This window comes from Manis pentadactyla, chromosome 12 (genome assembly GCF_030020395.1).
Source record: "Manis pentadactyla isolate mManPen7 chromosome 12, mManPen7.hap1, whole genome shotgun sequence".
Lineage (NCBI taxonomy): Eukaryota > Metazoa > Chordata > Mammalia > Pholidota > Manidae > Manis > Manis pentadactyla.
Window position 1 is genome coordinate 43,614,827 of NC_080030.1, and position 15,033 is coordinate 43,629,859.

At 41.3% G+C, this 15,033-nt stretch overlaps 1 protein-coding gene across 5 annotated transcripts in view; it reads left to right on the forward strand.

Moving 5' to 3' along the window:
* Nucleotides 1–15,033, forward strand: part of LRP11 (LDL receptor related protein 11) — an 81,718-nt gene that overhangs the window by 15,703 nt on the left and 50,982 nt on the right. For all 5 annotated transcript variants that reach the window (XM_057489112.1, XM_036906935.2, XM_036906934.2 and 2 more), the window contains exons 3-5: nt 5,535–5,676; nt 8,636–8,761; nt 9,453–9,659. In XM_057489112.1, coding sequence (XP_057345095.1) covers nt 5,535–5,676; nt 8,636–8,761; nt 9,453–9,659 — 475 coding nt within the window. The remainder of the gene's footprint in view (nt 1–5,534; nt 5,677–8,635; nt 8,762–9,452; nt 9,660–15,033) is intronic.

Sequence of the window (15,033 nt, forward strand, 5' to 3'; positions counted from 1 at the left end):
GAAAAATAAGAACTAAGTAAGTGGGAAAGCTTCATATCACATTTCATCTATTTCCTTCCTGCTGCAGTGAGTGAGTTTAATAAGAAAGAAAGAGCTCATCAGCAGATACCTCCTAGTGCGGTAGCCACTTTACTTTGGTTTTGAATCCTAGCTCCACCATTCCCTATTTGTGTGACCTTGGCAGACCATTTGCAAGATGAGAATAACAAGAGTCCTTCTTTCAAGGTGTTAGTTACTGGGATTAAAGGAGATAGTGAAGGAAGGCCCTTGGAACAGTGAGTAGCACAGAGTAAACGTTTCAAATTGTGTCATTCAATTTATTATGAGATCGTTTTCCCTTTCGTGGTGTCACATGGTTCCCGATAGTCTTGCCTTACCCCACACATGCTATGTTACTGCCTGGGTGATGTTCTTTTAGAGCTCTGAAGTCCTTTTCCTGTTCAGAAATGAACATCAACATCTCAGACAGTAAATTTACAGCACAATAGGCTTCCGGTAGTCAGAGAAGTCTGCAGTCAATCTGAGCTTCCAGGCCTGTGATTAATCCTGACTTACTCTCCCTTTTCCTTCAAAGGTCCTGACTCTTCTACTGTGTGGAGGTCCCTTTAGAGGCTTTCAACAACTTATTTTGTCTTGTTAGCAGCTTGCTTGGGTTGGGTATATGCTGTGCCTGGGTTCTTTTTAAGAAATGATTCTTGAAACAATGAACAGTAAGGTCTTACTCTGCTGATCAGGATATAGGATCCAGCAATGGCTATGAGCATGGGATTTAGAATCAGATGACCTGGGTTCAGACCCAGTTTTACAATTCTCTACCTGGATGAACTTAGGAAAAATCACTTCATTCTTTAAACTTCAGCTTCCTCAATTATAAAAAGGATGATTGTACCTGGTAGGTTCCTGTGAGGGTTAAAATGGGAAACTGCAAATATAGCACTTAGCATATTACAGAGCATTAAATAAGCACACAAGGAGAGGTAACTATTACAGTTAATTGTAAACATCTCAGGATGTAAAACATTTTTGGAGTCTCTTTTGAGCAATAGTTTAACTCAAGCACAATTGGAATAGATTTACTTACTTGCATATAAACAAATCAAAAATGTATATAAACAAAAAAATCATTTATGAGGTCATTCTAATAGCAAAGAGCAATGAGTAAGGCACTCTGAAAAATTTGTAGGTGATAATGCCCTCAAATAGCTTGACTCCTCCAGTTGAGGAAATTAGACATGCACCTAACTAACAAGAACACCAAGTAGAAAGTTTGGCAAGGCTGTAAGAGAAAGTAGATTCAATGCTACTGGAATTCAGAGGAGGAAGAGATTATAACCTAGCTGAGGGAGATCAGAGAAGACTGTACACATGAGGGTCTTGTAACCTTAACATTTTGACAGTAGGATTCATGTTGACTTGAACATGTCAGGTCGAAAAGATCCACAGTACGCAGTGCAAAACTTTTGGACATGTCTTAGAGTGTTCAAGTTCAATGTGTATTCTCTCCTTACAATAACCTAGGACCAGAAAATCAATATCCATTTAAAATGAGAATCAGGTTTGGTTTTCCTCAGAGGACAGTTGCCCAGTGGTCTGTGCAAAAACTTGCTTTTATAAACTTCCCTAGTTAGGAAGAAGGGCAGGGCAGTAGGAGAAGAAACAGGAAGGAAGCAGTGCTAATCATTGCTCTGTAGATTCTGTGCAGTACAGCCAGGTGTCAAGATCAGCTCATCTTTCCAGGGAATGTTGTCCTGCGTGATGGAACAGTGGCTGGGACGGTGATAATATTTGTCCTATTCTCCTTCTCCTCTCCTACATATACATATATTTTTTATCCTGACACTGTGAAAAGTTTTTAAAATACTTTCAGTCCTTCCCAATGTCCTATAAATGTGAGGAGATGCCTGGAAAGATCAACTGGGTGCTTGAAGGGAAAATACCCATCTTACAGGTCAACATGTCCTAAATACTGATTTCGAGGGAAGAATCCCTTTGTTAGCTAAATAAATAAAGTGAACCAAGGAAAGGATATTTAATCTGAATACATCTAAATTTATCAGCTCCTAGGACATTGAAGGTGGTTTCCATGGTCTGGATCTGGATTGGTGTGTCCTGCATGGAGGAGGAGGAGCCTAGGAAGGCAGAAGGAGGCATCCAAAGCCCAGGTGGACGGTTGTTCCCTTAGATGGGATGCTCTGTCCTTCCAGCCGCAGCACTGCAAAGAGGCTTCCCCGCAAACCCCAAGTCCACGGAGTTTCAGTCTGCCGTGGCGTGCTGACTGCTGACACCCAGGGAGCTCCGGTGCAGGCCTGGGTGGTGACTCCATGTGGATGGTCCATCCAGCAACCTCACCTCATGGCTTCCCTGGTCTCTTAAAATCTCCAATAACTTCATCTCCACCTGACCCCACTGGCCACACTCAGCAGTGGCCACATACCTTACAAATCCCCACTCTGGTCAATCCTACAGTCTACCATCCCCTCTCCCTAGCTGGAGCAGTGAGACCTGCCGCTGCTGGCCTTCAGCCATCTTGGTCTTCTCGTCTGCGTACAGGCAGACCACGTAGGACAGAGCTTCTGTGCCTCAAAGCACCCTCCTTAAGACTGCAGGGCTCACGTAAGGCCTTTGAAGTATAGTCCTGATCTGCTTTTGTACGCCCATGTGTCCTCAGTCCCAAGAAGCAAGAAGTAGTGCCATTACCTATTGCATTGCTGCCACCTAGCAGGGCTTGCCTGACTCTGATGCACAGTTAGAGTGAAAGCCTGCCCCGCGCCCCACCAGCCTTGTCGAGTTGACTTAGACCTGCCCCTTGCGCTATCATTGGTTCCCCTTGGCTCAGCCTTGTACCCATGTAGCCATAGGGAGAAAACATAACCGACCCTTTCCGTGCAATCATGTGGACAGAGATGGAAGAGGAATTATCCAGAAGAAAGGGGTGCCAGACCCAACCCCACTGGAGCTTGGGTCTCCCGACCACGGCAGTGACTCAGGAGATGAGATGCGCTCAGACCAGGAAGGTCACAGTGGACATAATGAGAAGCGGCCAGATTCTGGGTGTGTTTGTAAAGTAGAGCCAACAGGGATTCCTGATGGATTGGATGTGGAATGTGACATAAAAGAGGGGTTAAATATGACCCTGAGATCTCAAACCATGGTTCTCGTCTCATTTTAAATCTTACTCATCTAAATCTCCTATCTTCTCTCATGGTTCTCAGACTGACTACGACTTTCACCTCAGCATTTTGTTGTATCTGAGGATCACTTGCCTGTGCCAGGCTCTTTTACAGTTACCTGACTGTCTTCAGCTTCTCCCTTCTAGCCTGTAGGGAGTATTTCAGTGCTCACATAAGTGACCCTGTTTGGTATTCTCTCGTAGCTGGGCTTGAAGGTAACGTAACAGTATGGCAGTGAATACTGCTTATCATCTCTTTGAAACAAACAACAAAGGACTGGTGCCCTTCTATGCCATCTCTCCAGCTTAAAGCTCTTGCAAAGCAAGCAGTGGGACAGATCGTGGACTGCTTTACACCTTGAGATCTTAATTCCATCCCTGTCTCAGTGAATGAAAGTCACTTCATGGAGATTTCATGTTCCCTGTTGTGCAGCTTGAGATGAGAATTAACCAAGATAGTGGATGTATCTAGACATTTAAATCTCTTTATATTTAAAAAATAAATTTTTATTTTATATATATAATTTATATTACACTTAAGCCCTATCTATAACAAGCTCTTTTTACATGGTTATTTCATTTGATCTTTGTAAGGTAGGTGCTATTATTACTTCCATTTTACAGATGAAGAAACTAAGGCTTAGCTAGGTCACAAGACTTGTCCAAGGTCACACAGCTGGTATGTGGTAGAGGTGGAGTTCAAACCCAGGTCTGTCAAACACCAGGCTCTTAACCACTTCACCTACGTTTCTTCCAGTGTGGTCAGTGGATCATCTGGGTGTATTGTTATGTGTAGATTCCCAGATCCCATTCTCCAGACCACTGGTTAAGACTCTGAGGCTAGGACTGAGAAATCCTTATACCTGAACAGGAGGTCTAGGTGACCCTTGAGCAGCCTACAGTGTGACAACCACTGTATCTCATTATATTGCCTCTAACTGATTATAAAGCATCACTCCCATGGGTGTATGTAGTACTGACAAATTCTCTCAGCCAAGGTTGTGTGCAATAATCAAATTCTAAGATTTCATAAATACAAACAAGCAGATATAGTTATAATAGGGCAACTCTGCACTTCCAAGTCTATTAATGCATCAGTGTACTATAATACATAATGGTCAGAGTTCATTTGTAGAGAATAATAGCCAAACTAATTCATTTAAGCAGAAAAGGATTTTTCCCCCCATAGGATATTAAACAGTCAATAGTCTCATTGAGAGGGCTGAAAAAATAGTTGCTAGATTGAGCATGAAAATGACTCCCAAAATCACACGGCAGAACTGGGCTTCAGAAGCTATTACTCTGGCCATGATCAGGAAGCTGCCTGCAGAATGGCATGAGGACAGCCAAAGTTCAAGATGGAGCTCTGGGTGTAGGGAGTGAAGCCCATGAAGGGAGGAACTTGGACACAGAAACAGAAGCCAGAGAAACAGAGTGTTCCAGTAGGCAGGAGTGGCCAGCATTGTTAAGTACAGTGAGAGGACCAATGTCGGGGCAGGGGAAGGGAGACAAGACCTTGACGACCTTGACAACTAGGGGTCCTTTGCTAGGTCAGTTAGTGGGTCTCACCAGCGTGGTGCCAGGCGAGTGTTAAGGGAAGAAGCTAGTGGGTTCGGATAAAGAATAAATGAAAAATGAGCAGATGGAAACAGCAAGTGTGTCATGGCCAATCCTTTCAAGAAGTTGAAATTGAAAGGAGATCAGACTGTGGGTAGAGATGCTGGAGTGTAGGGAGTTTTTTATTTGTTGTTGTTTTGTTTGTTTTTTAGGGCAAGAGAAACTTGAGCATAGTAATAGCAGAGCCATTTCAAAGAGAAATTAATTAATAAGCCAGTGTTCTGAAGGTCAAAGAGGAAAGGGGTCAAGGACTTAAGATGAAAGGGTGCAAGAGGGACAGCTCATCTTATGGCTAGGGGAAAGGAGGTGGTGATGGGAACAGATACAGGTACAGTCCCAGGATAGTGTGAATGGTGGAGCCATGGGTAGAACAGTAATTATGGTCTTGATTCTCTTTTTGGGGTAGATGAGGTCACCTGCTGAGAAGGAAGGGACTAGATATTGAGTGTGGAGCTTGGGTGCGGAATGTAGAGGAGGCACAGGTTTGGAACAGTGACTGCCAAGGACAAGTGAAGAGTTGTCAGTCAAGGATATTGTCAACCCAGGTAAAACTGGAAATTGTGAATTTGAAGTAGGGCCAACCTGTCAAAATAGTGTATGCTTTAGTGTTCCCCAGCCCCGGGCCAGGAGTGGAGAGGCGGGTCATGGGACTGCTCCAGGGATGACACTGATTCCCAGGTCAGGATGATGTTGGACTCCATGCCTCAGGTCTCCCAACCTAATACGATGTTTCCTCTGTGGGTTTCAGGTCCCTCAACCAGGAACCCTGAAACTGTCCCACTTACAGGAAGGAACGTACACCTTTCAGCTCACTGTGATGGACACTGCCGGCCAGAGAAGCTCTGACAATGTCTCGGTGACCGTGCTTCCCATGACCTTCTCCACAGGAGGTGAGAAGAAATGTCCTTCCTTTGCATTGTGGCTAAAAAAAACCCAGGTCATTTACAGAAGGATGGTATTAGATTGGCATTTTATGTTCTGACTCTGTATTCCATGGGCTCTAACATTTTATTGTTGGTTATTCTTGATCAGATAGTCTTTACTAGAAATAATAGTAACAAAAATAGGCTCCATTACATTTTTGAACTAAGTGATGCTATTAGATTGGGGTGGGGGAGTTCTCATCAGGGGGATGGGAACAGACTGAGCTACGGGACCCTATATATCTGTCATCTTTCCTTGACGTACTTTCATAAATGACAATCATCTGGCTTCTGTAGGAGAGGACCTTGTTTTAAGGTGGGTGGTCTATTTGATATATATGTCCAAGGAGCACAAATAAGGAGTACATTTAAAACAAAGTAAGATGTAAGAAATGCATGTGTCCATTTAAAAGCATTAATTACAGTTGTTCATAGACACTTTACACAGATGCACAGATACCAGTAATATAGCTTTACATGTATGTGATGGTTCTCATATTCTATTGTACAATGTGAACTCATTGATCTCATTTATCTGTTTCTTCCTTTCCAAACATCTACATTTCTCAGACTAGCTCATTAAGTTAAAAAAAAAATTACATGGAACTTGGCAGCACTAAAGATATAGAGGTATTGCAGAGGGACCCCCGACACAATTCGCTTCTGGAGTAGTGCTGAGATGACGTACACTTGCGGGTCTTGGCATTCGGTCAGCGGGTGTTTTCTTAGTGTCTGCGGTGCAAGGAACTCACCTGGACAGCGACCGAGTCAGGTGCTGATTCTGGGAGAACAGTGCTCCTGGAAAGAAAGCAAGACACTCGGTCATGCCCCACAAGACATTAGAAAAGGATTGCTTTTGAACAGCTGAGGAGCCTAGGAGGAAGGAAGGGCCTGTGCTCGTCATAAGCAGGTGGCCATCACCGCACAAGCCGCGGGTTCCCCTGGTTTAGCTGCTCAGGCCAGTTGTCCGGTGCTCCAAAGGTAAATTGCCAGTTGTACATTTCTGGCCTTTCCCCAAGATGATAATAAAATGTATTTGAAATGGCAGTTATAGGAACCACTTTTGATTACTGAAAGGCCACTTGGTATAGATCTTACATGTGCTACTTTGAATAGACCCAAAAAAGACTGGCTGTAGTACTAACTGCTATCTGGAATTACTGCTTAGATTGGAATTATATACTGTGAATTTAAGTCAATAAAACACCACATAGAGGCACTAAAAACTAGAGGTGGAGATAGAGAGATGTTTCCCTCTCCTCTATTATATATATTGGTCTTGCATTTAATGGCCCAGCTGTCATGGCAGCCAGGGGTGGCACCTTCTGGAGGAAGCAGACAAGCATGTACCCTTTTATGTGAACTTGGTTCAGTTTTAGATACAGAGACTGCATGTTTTTGAGCTTGGGGAAAAATAAACTATTCAAATAGCAAGCCAACGAACACTTCCAATGAGATCTAGATCAGTAGTCTGTAAATAGGATCTTCCAGAGGTGGTCAAGACATTTTTAAGGTGGAAAGAAGACACCACTTTATACATTTTAGACACTCATATTTTTATTCATTTTTAATCTTCTTTACATTTTCAATATATTTTATGACATGTACAATATGTTGGCACAGTTGTACGTGCATCTTACTTATAGATTGAAGATGTACTCAGCAATATATTATTGATCTCCAGAATTAACAAAGAATAAGTAAGACCTTGAGATGTTAAGAATTTTCACGGCATGAATTTAAGAAATGTGAGCAGTAGCTGTGTCTTCCTTGGTGTTCAGAGTCCCCTTCACTTTTCCTCCTAAATTGTCCCCTGTGATTGAAGAAGACTGTCTTCATAACTGAGGCTTTTTGCTTCCTCTTCTTTCTCAGGAGTTTCAACCACCATTTCTTCACTTTAACCTCTTCATCCTCCTGATCCAGTTATCTTCAAATTGTCTTGCATCCAGATGGATTCTTTCTGAGCTTTTTACTTTAACTACTTACCAGTAGAATATTTGTCCAAGATTTCACTTGGCGTGTGCGCTTTGCTCAGCCATTTGTCTCAGTGGCGTATCATCATTAATCATTCTCCCATGTCCTGGAAAAACTGTCTAGTCTGTTCTGTCCCGGGAAAATTATGGAACTCCTTAAGACCTATTTCTAGCTTGATGGCTTTAATCTGCATTACCAGTGTCAGAAAATCACCCAGTTGTTATGCAGCTAAATCTAATAGAGTTGGCTTAATCTGGAGTGAGGGAATGCCTTTCAAAAACATACATGAATTACATGCATGTAGCTATGAATTACACTGCAGATTAAAAACTCATCAAAGCCCCAAAGGGAGAGAATTTCATTATTTGAAGAAAATAAACTCATTCCAGCTAATAACTAAAGATTCTGTTTATTCTTTACAGCATCAAAGATGTGTGGTAGTCAACAAATAAGGTTCCACTGTAGAAGGTTAATCTCAGTAAAAATCATTACTTAGGGAACAAGAATCTAAAACATAGCTAGTATGCCTGAAATAGTGTCTCTTATAAAAAACAGTCAACCAGCCAGGGACCCTGCAAGGGGTGGAGCAGTGTTAGGTGGCCGACTGAGGAGAGGCTGGGATGAACCAGCCAACAAAGAGAAGGAACCCAGGTATGGATAGAGAACCCAGAGCTGTTCCTTCTGCGTTCCCCCCTCTTAGGCAGTGTCAGCTTGGAGAATGCTCCTAAGATGAAGAGCCCATAGTGATTCCTGAAAATTAAGGCGGAAGGGTCCAGAAGAGACCCTTCACTTTTCCAGAACCTACTATTTCAGCTCAGATTGTTAGGTGTTACCTTATCATCTTTATTTCTACCCAAAAGCATTTCATCATGCATTTAGTCTTTGTTATCTTAATACAGTGGGAGTCTTCACTTTCCTGCACACCGGTAACTTGAGACTTGTTTATAAACAGGATGCCTCAACACTTGCTCACGCTACCACTTTTTCTGTGATGATGGCTGTTGCATTGACATCACACTGGCCTGCGATGGAATGGAGCAGTGTCCTGATGGGTCCGACGAAGCTTTCTGTCAAAATTGTGAGTCGGCTGTGTGGCATTTTCAGGCAAGGGAGTAGGAGGGATGTTTGTATTCTCATGATAAAATGCAGACTCAGTATTGCTCTTTTTCTGCCCAGTTTCAGGTGTAACTTTATGTGAAGCTATGTCTTAAATTAAATGAGTGTTTCCTAGAGTCTCCAGTCTGAGTTACAAATGTCAAGTTTTTGACATTGCTTACATTTTTCAGAAATTGCTTTTAATTTTCTAAAAGATTCTTCCCCATCCTAAAAATGCTGTATAGCATATGCTTTTTAAAAACTGAAGTGAATTGACATTTTGTTCCGATAAAGGTTTTAGAAATCTTATGACATACTAGGGTGTGGCTAAGTCAGAGCTGTCAACTAGCCTTGTGATGTCATATACATAAAAATGCATCACAAGAAAGAAGAAAAGCTGCAGGAAATTTAATGAACTGGTTTGAAGGATGAAGAATCTTGAAACCTTAAGTTCCAGTTTTGTCTCCATCTATTGATGTGTGACATTGAGCAATTACTAGAACAAGTTACCTGTTTGAAAATGAGAGGAGTTTTTATGGGGCTCTGACATATTTTAGATGCATAGGTATTTATTCCCAAACATCCATGACTTTAAATCTACTGCAGATTTAGTGATTTTAATTACAGTTCAGAAAAGAAGCCTGACAACTAACAGGAGCTCTTCCTCACTTCAGTGAGCCTTGCCGGGAAGAAGGTGACTCACACAGCAACTGCCCAGCCTAGAAGCACAGGACAGAGCAAAGACACAGCAGGGGGCTCCTTAGTGGAGAAGTCCCAGAAAGCCACTGCCCCAGACCAGCCACCTGTGTCATCAAGCACAGAGAAGAGGAATCATTCTGCCTTCGGGGCACCAGAGAGTCAAGCTGATCCTGTAAAACCAGGTAAGGACTTAAGGCAGGCTCTCCACAAAGAGACTCATTTTCTTGGCTCAAAATTAAGGTTGTTTTTGAAGAGTTGTTAAGGAACCATCTTAAAGAAGAGAGCTAAAATGAAGAATTCAGCCAAAAGGAAAAAAAACCAATCCTGACATTTGGGTTGATTATTTCTAGTCAGGAACACCTACTGCTTTCATTCATACATTCATATATACTCCAGAGATACCAATACATTTAAGTTAAATAAGTAAGTTAATTAAGTAGTAAGTTAGGAAATTTTAACACCTGTGTTAAGGAAATGAATGCCCTAAGGGTCAAATTGTAGGTTATTTTGAGATGAATTAGGATAACCCCTACGTGTTCATGTCAGTCCTGTTCACGCTATGCAAGTGAATGTGAAGAAAATACTATGTCATGTTGAAACAGTTGTACATACTAGTAATTCAGTGTTATTCCTCCAATTTAACTAAATCTTTTAATTTTTTGTTTTTTTAAATAAGGCTAATAAGATTTTTAAATACACCCACAATGCTGAAGCCTTACAGGATTCTGTCATTTTAAATTTCATTTTCTATATTTGCATAACTTGTATGACATATAAGACAGAAATGTAGATTATCACATTTCGGTATGCTTTTGTGAATGTCTTCAGTACATTATACTGAAATAATCTGTTACTGTTTTAATAACTTCTTTTAGAAAAATTTTTTGTTTGTTGATGCAAATAAAAAAGGAAAATGACTTAAAATACACACTTTATTGAAAATAATATTTTTGTATATTTCCTTCCAATATTTCATTAATCTACTTTGTAGATTTTAGAGCCTTCATACAAATATGTCTGCAAAATATTCCATGAAGGGCTTTCCTTTCTGACAGTTGAGATTAACCACACGTCAGATGCCTGTTTATAGTCTAACCCTTGTTGGTACTGCCGTCTAGTGAGCAAATCAGTCACTCCTCCAAGCCGTGGGATTTTAGTTTCTATTCTCCATGTAAGAAGGTTTGTACCTAAGAGAGTCGGAGAGACCAGGTATTTGGGGCAGGAGTACTGAAGGAATGATAAGCTGATGGGGAGAACTGAGTTCTGGGAGGCCAGGATCGATGAACTCTTGTATGGTCACTGTGGTTGTGAGGCCCATGTGAGCGTGAATGAATCCACTGAAGGCAGGGTCTCCTCTAGGCTGTAGTCCAGGCTTTGCCTTTAGAACCTTAAGTAAGTTGCTTCATATCTCTGGATCTCAGTCTCCAAGTCAGTTGATAAGAGATTTCAACCAGATGATCTCTGAGTCCCTGTGTAGACCTGAGAGTCTGTTTCCAGAATGCTAATACCCTGATGATCCATGGCACTCCATAGGCCCTTATCCAGGCTAGATAGGGCTCGGTGATCCCAGTGCTGTCTTCTGGGGAGTGAGGGGTGAGGGTTCAGCCTCAGAATCCTCTTGAAAATGTGCTCTGGGCTGCTACCACCAGCTGATGGGTGTTGGCAGAAGATCCACAGATACAGAGAAATTTGATATTCGGTTATTATTTATAATATATATTGTTTTTTCTAATTATTAAAGTAATACACATTTACTATAGAAAAACTGGAAAATACAGAAAAATATACAGAACACTAAAACCATGTAGCAAAACTCACCATTAACATTTGTTGCATTTTCTTTTGGTTACTTTTATTTATACATATACATGCATATATTTAGTCTCTTCTAACAAAATCAGAATAATATTTTCAAAACTTTTATTTATCTCACTTAAGAGCATTTTCCTGTGTTAGTAAATATCCAGCAAAAACAATTTCTGCAAATCTGGGGAAAGAAAGTGGGGAGAAAATGACAGAACTCTGGAAGTATTAAAAAGGCCCTCGAGGCATGTAGTTTCTGCTTAAACAGCAGCTCTGTTCTCCCTCCTCTATCCCTAAGACCACCAGACTAGAATCCCTAGCCTCCGATTTCATGTGTGCTGCAATTATGTTATACCCAGAATAACGTGAATCAATTTAAAAATGTAGGTGAGCTAGGCCTGAGTTTCACGAGGATCATTAGCTAGTGCAATGAATTTGGACAAGTTAAGTTTTCCGGTCTTCCTTCTCCCGTAGGAGTGTGGTGAGGATTAAAAAACTTAACTCACTGAAGACATTTTTGAGAGATACTGAGATTAATCCCAATAATTTAGTACAGAAAATAATGAGATGCAGCTTTTCATCTATCACAGTGGCAAGGTGAAAAAAGTAGAATTCATGTTGGTAAGAGTACAGAGAAACCAGTCCCGTGTACTTTTTAAAAATGAGTATAACTTCCAGAGAGCAGTTTCTGAAACCTTAAAGCTGTCTGTGCCTTGACACAGTTATCCTACTTGTGGGAATTTATGCCAAGCACATTACTAAGGGTAAAGTTAAAGGTTTGTACAAACACTTGGCCACACAAATGAATGCACAGTCCGTGCATCCAGGGCTCAGGTCGGCCCTGCACAGGCCCGCAGCGGTGCAGGTGTTAGCCCGCTGTGGCACAGTGGCTGCCTTGTCCGTGGAAGTGGCTGCAGCCGTACGGCCTGGCCTGTTCTCTGTGTGCGCTAAGTCATCCACTGACAAGCTGTCCTCTGTTATCTGACCCAGCCGGAGGAAAGAAACACGGTTTCCAGCACTGCAGGGTTGTATCCACATTCACACTGAATCCATTTCTAACTGAAATGAGAATTCACACCGTGCCCAGCAGGTCCATCAGATTCTTTAAGAATCCAGATAAAAGCATGGATTTAGAAGAACGTATTTTCTTAATGCAGGGGTGAGGTTCTGCCTGAATTTTGCCAGATTCCCCTGCGAAATATGTCCAACCCTTACTGTTCAGCCTACCTCTGGGAGTAACTAGACTGAGCAACTGTGCCCTTTCATCACGACAGAAGGTATTTTATTCAGACAGAGGGCATCCTTCTAAGGGATATTTAAGAGTTTTTTCACATGTCCTGTAGTTTTCATGGGTATGTCATCTTTTCATTATGTTGGCTGCTCTCTTTTCTTACTGAGAAACCATTTTGAAACTATAAAACATTTCGGGGAAGGCATTTTGAGTGTGTTGACTGGTAAGTAGCACAGCTGAGTAGCCCAGTGTGCTCCAACTTGGGGGCAGAAATCGACCATGTTTTCAAATGGATGGAAGATCCAGTTAAAGGAAATTCTCTTACTACAAATGAAGATAATTAGATGGTTATTTCCACAAACTTATTTGAAGGGAGTAGGTCCTCTTTCACTTACCTATTTAGTTGTTTGGAAAATACAATTTAATCAGCTATATATGAAAAGCAGATGCATTAAACACACCCCACTATTCCAGGGCACTTAAGAAAAACATTGGCCTTGGAAAAGGTGCTCTCTACCTTCTACAGGGTTTCAGTCTGAAAGTGTGGTCATTGTGATGGGGAATATGTATTTTTATTATTTGAAATCTATAGCTGGTTTATATAGTAGTCTATTTTGTAACACCTGACCCACTGGGGTCAGTCCCAAGGAACCACTTGGTTTCAAGCAAAATGATATAGTTCATTTTATCTAGAAATAAGTTGAATACCTCCAACATTCTGATAGGATTAAAACATTACTCTCCAGGCAATTACAAATATACTCATAAACAGTGATATTTTCCTTACCCTACCTTCTCCAGTGAACTTGGAACTCTTTTTAATTAATCTTAGACAAGTCATAGAGACTTTTTTGAGTCTGGCTAGTACAAAGAAGATGAAAATGATCAAAGAGAATGTCAATGAAGAATTTTATGGCTATAATGAGGCCTCAAAAACATTTCCAGTATAAGCAGACACGCAGGCCAAGCACCACTGGCTCTCTGCAATCTTGTCCTAGTACAAGCCAGAACATTTCATGAAGACAGCTTTTTCTTACCTATTTTGCAGTCATGAACTGTGGTCTCTCTGTGAATAGTGAGAACAATTCTGTTGTTTTGTTAGTTGTCAGATGGTCACAGGAAGCTATAGAACGTTCTGAAATGCAAGCCCATATTGGGGCCAGTTTTCCAGCTGGTATTTCCAACTTCCTTCCAGAACATGCCTGCATATTCTGTTGCATCTGAAGATGAAATTAAAACAGCTTCCCTTACAGCTTCCAACTCCCTCTGAGAATGTGTAGCATTGTATGGTAAACATAGCATGATAGGTTAATGAGAAGCGGGAAAAAATTAATTTTCTAAGATATTAACTCTTTTAAAGGAATCCGTACCAAAATGAATTACTTGCAAAAGCAAATGCTATAATTGTCTTGTTTTGCACTGACTTGCCGCTCTGGTATGGACCTATGATAGATGTGTGGAAATGAAGCCTTTCTCTATGACATTCCATATGCTGAAGTCTAGGAGAAGTGAGTCAAGCCATCTGGGCAATTACAATGAATTCCTTCATGAAGTGTAGAAAAGAGAAATTCACATTTCAAATACCAAGGGCAGGGCAAATCCCCTAGGAAATTCTAGGGTCTGTGGCAATTGTCTTCCTAAGTCTGCTATGCGCACCGCCCTCCCTAATACCACCACTGCCTCCTACACCACTGGCTTCCTCTCCTCAGGAAAGGAGGGCATTTAAAAAAATATTCTTCAAATTCACTAACTGAAGACTCAGAACGAGCTTGTTTAGTTTTTTAAATGAATCCACCTCCAAGGCACGGACACCTTTCCAAGTGTGTTTAATGTCCCTACTGCTTCCTTAATAGAGGTTTATCCCAGACCTTCCTAAAGACATATTTTAATTTGTGATTTTGCCTAGATATGTTAATTTGCCTAGGTATGAGTAGGTAAATATGATGCCAATTCTCAGTTCTTAGAACTGTCACTTTGAGTGTAGTATGGGAAAGCTCCTGCTCCAGATCAGTCCTGGGCTCTAATTCTAGCACCATCACTAGCTACCTACCTGGCAGTTACCTCCTCTGAACTTAATTTCCTTACCAATAAGAGAATATCTTCTCACCGTGTTGCTCCAAGGATTGAATGAGAGATACTGTATGTAAATATAATTGATGTCTCACAGTACCTGTTAGCGCTATAGGAATTTTTGCTAGACCATTCAAGTCTAGTGACTTTTACTAGGAAACTAGGGTATCAGAGCCCCACGCCTATGAGATGATTAATTCAGATAAAAGCAGACCGTGTGGTGGTGGTCCCAGTATGGAGAGGGGTACCCTCATCAGAACTAAGATGAACAATCTCTCATCTCCACTGGCAAGAGTCAGGGGGAGAAACTGTGAATGCAGTTATATATTTTTCTGTTCCGTGAAAGACAAACCAGTTAATCCTCTGAAAAGAATTGGAGGTTGGTACATTTGGGTGTTTTGCTTTTATTCCTAGCTAATTATTTTTAAAAAGTAGAACATGAGTTCCCAGTC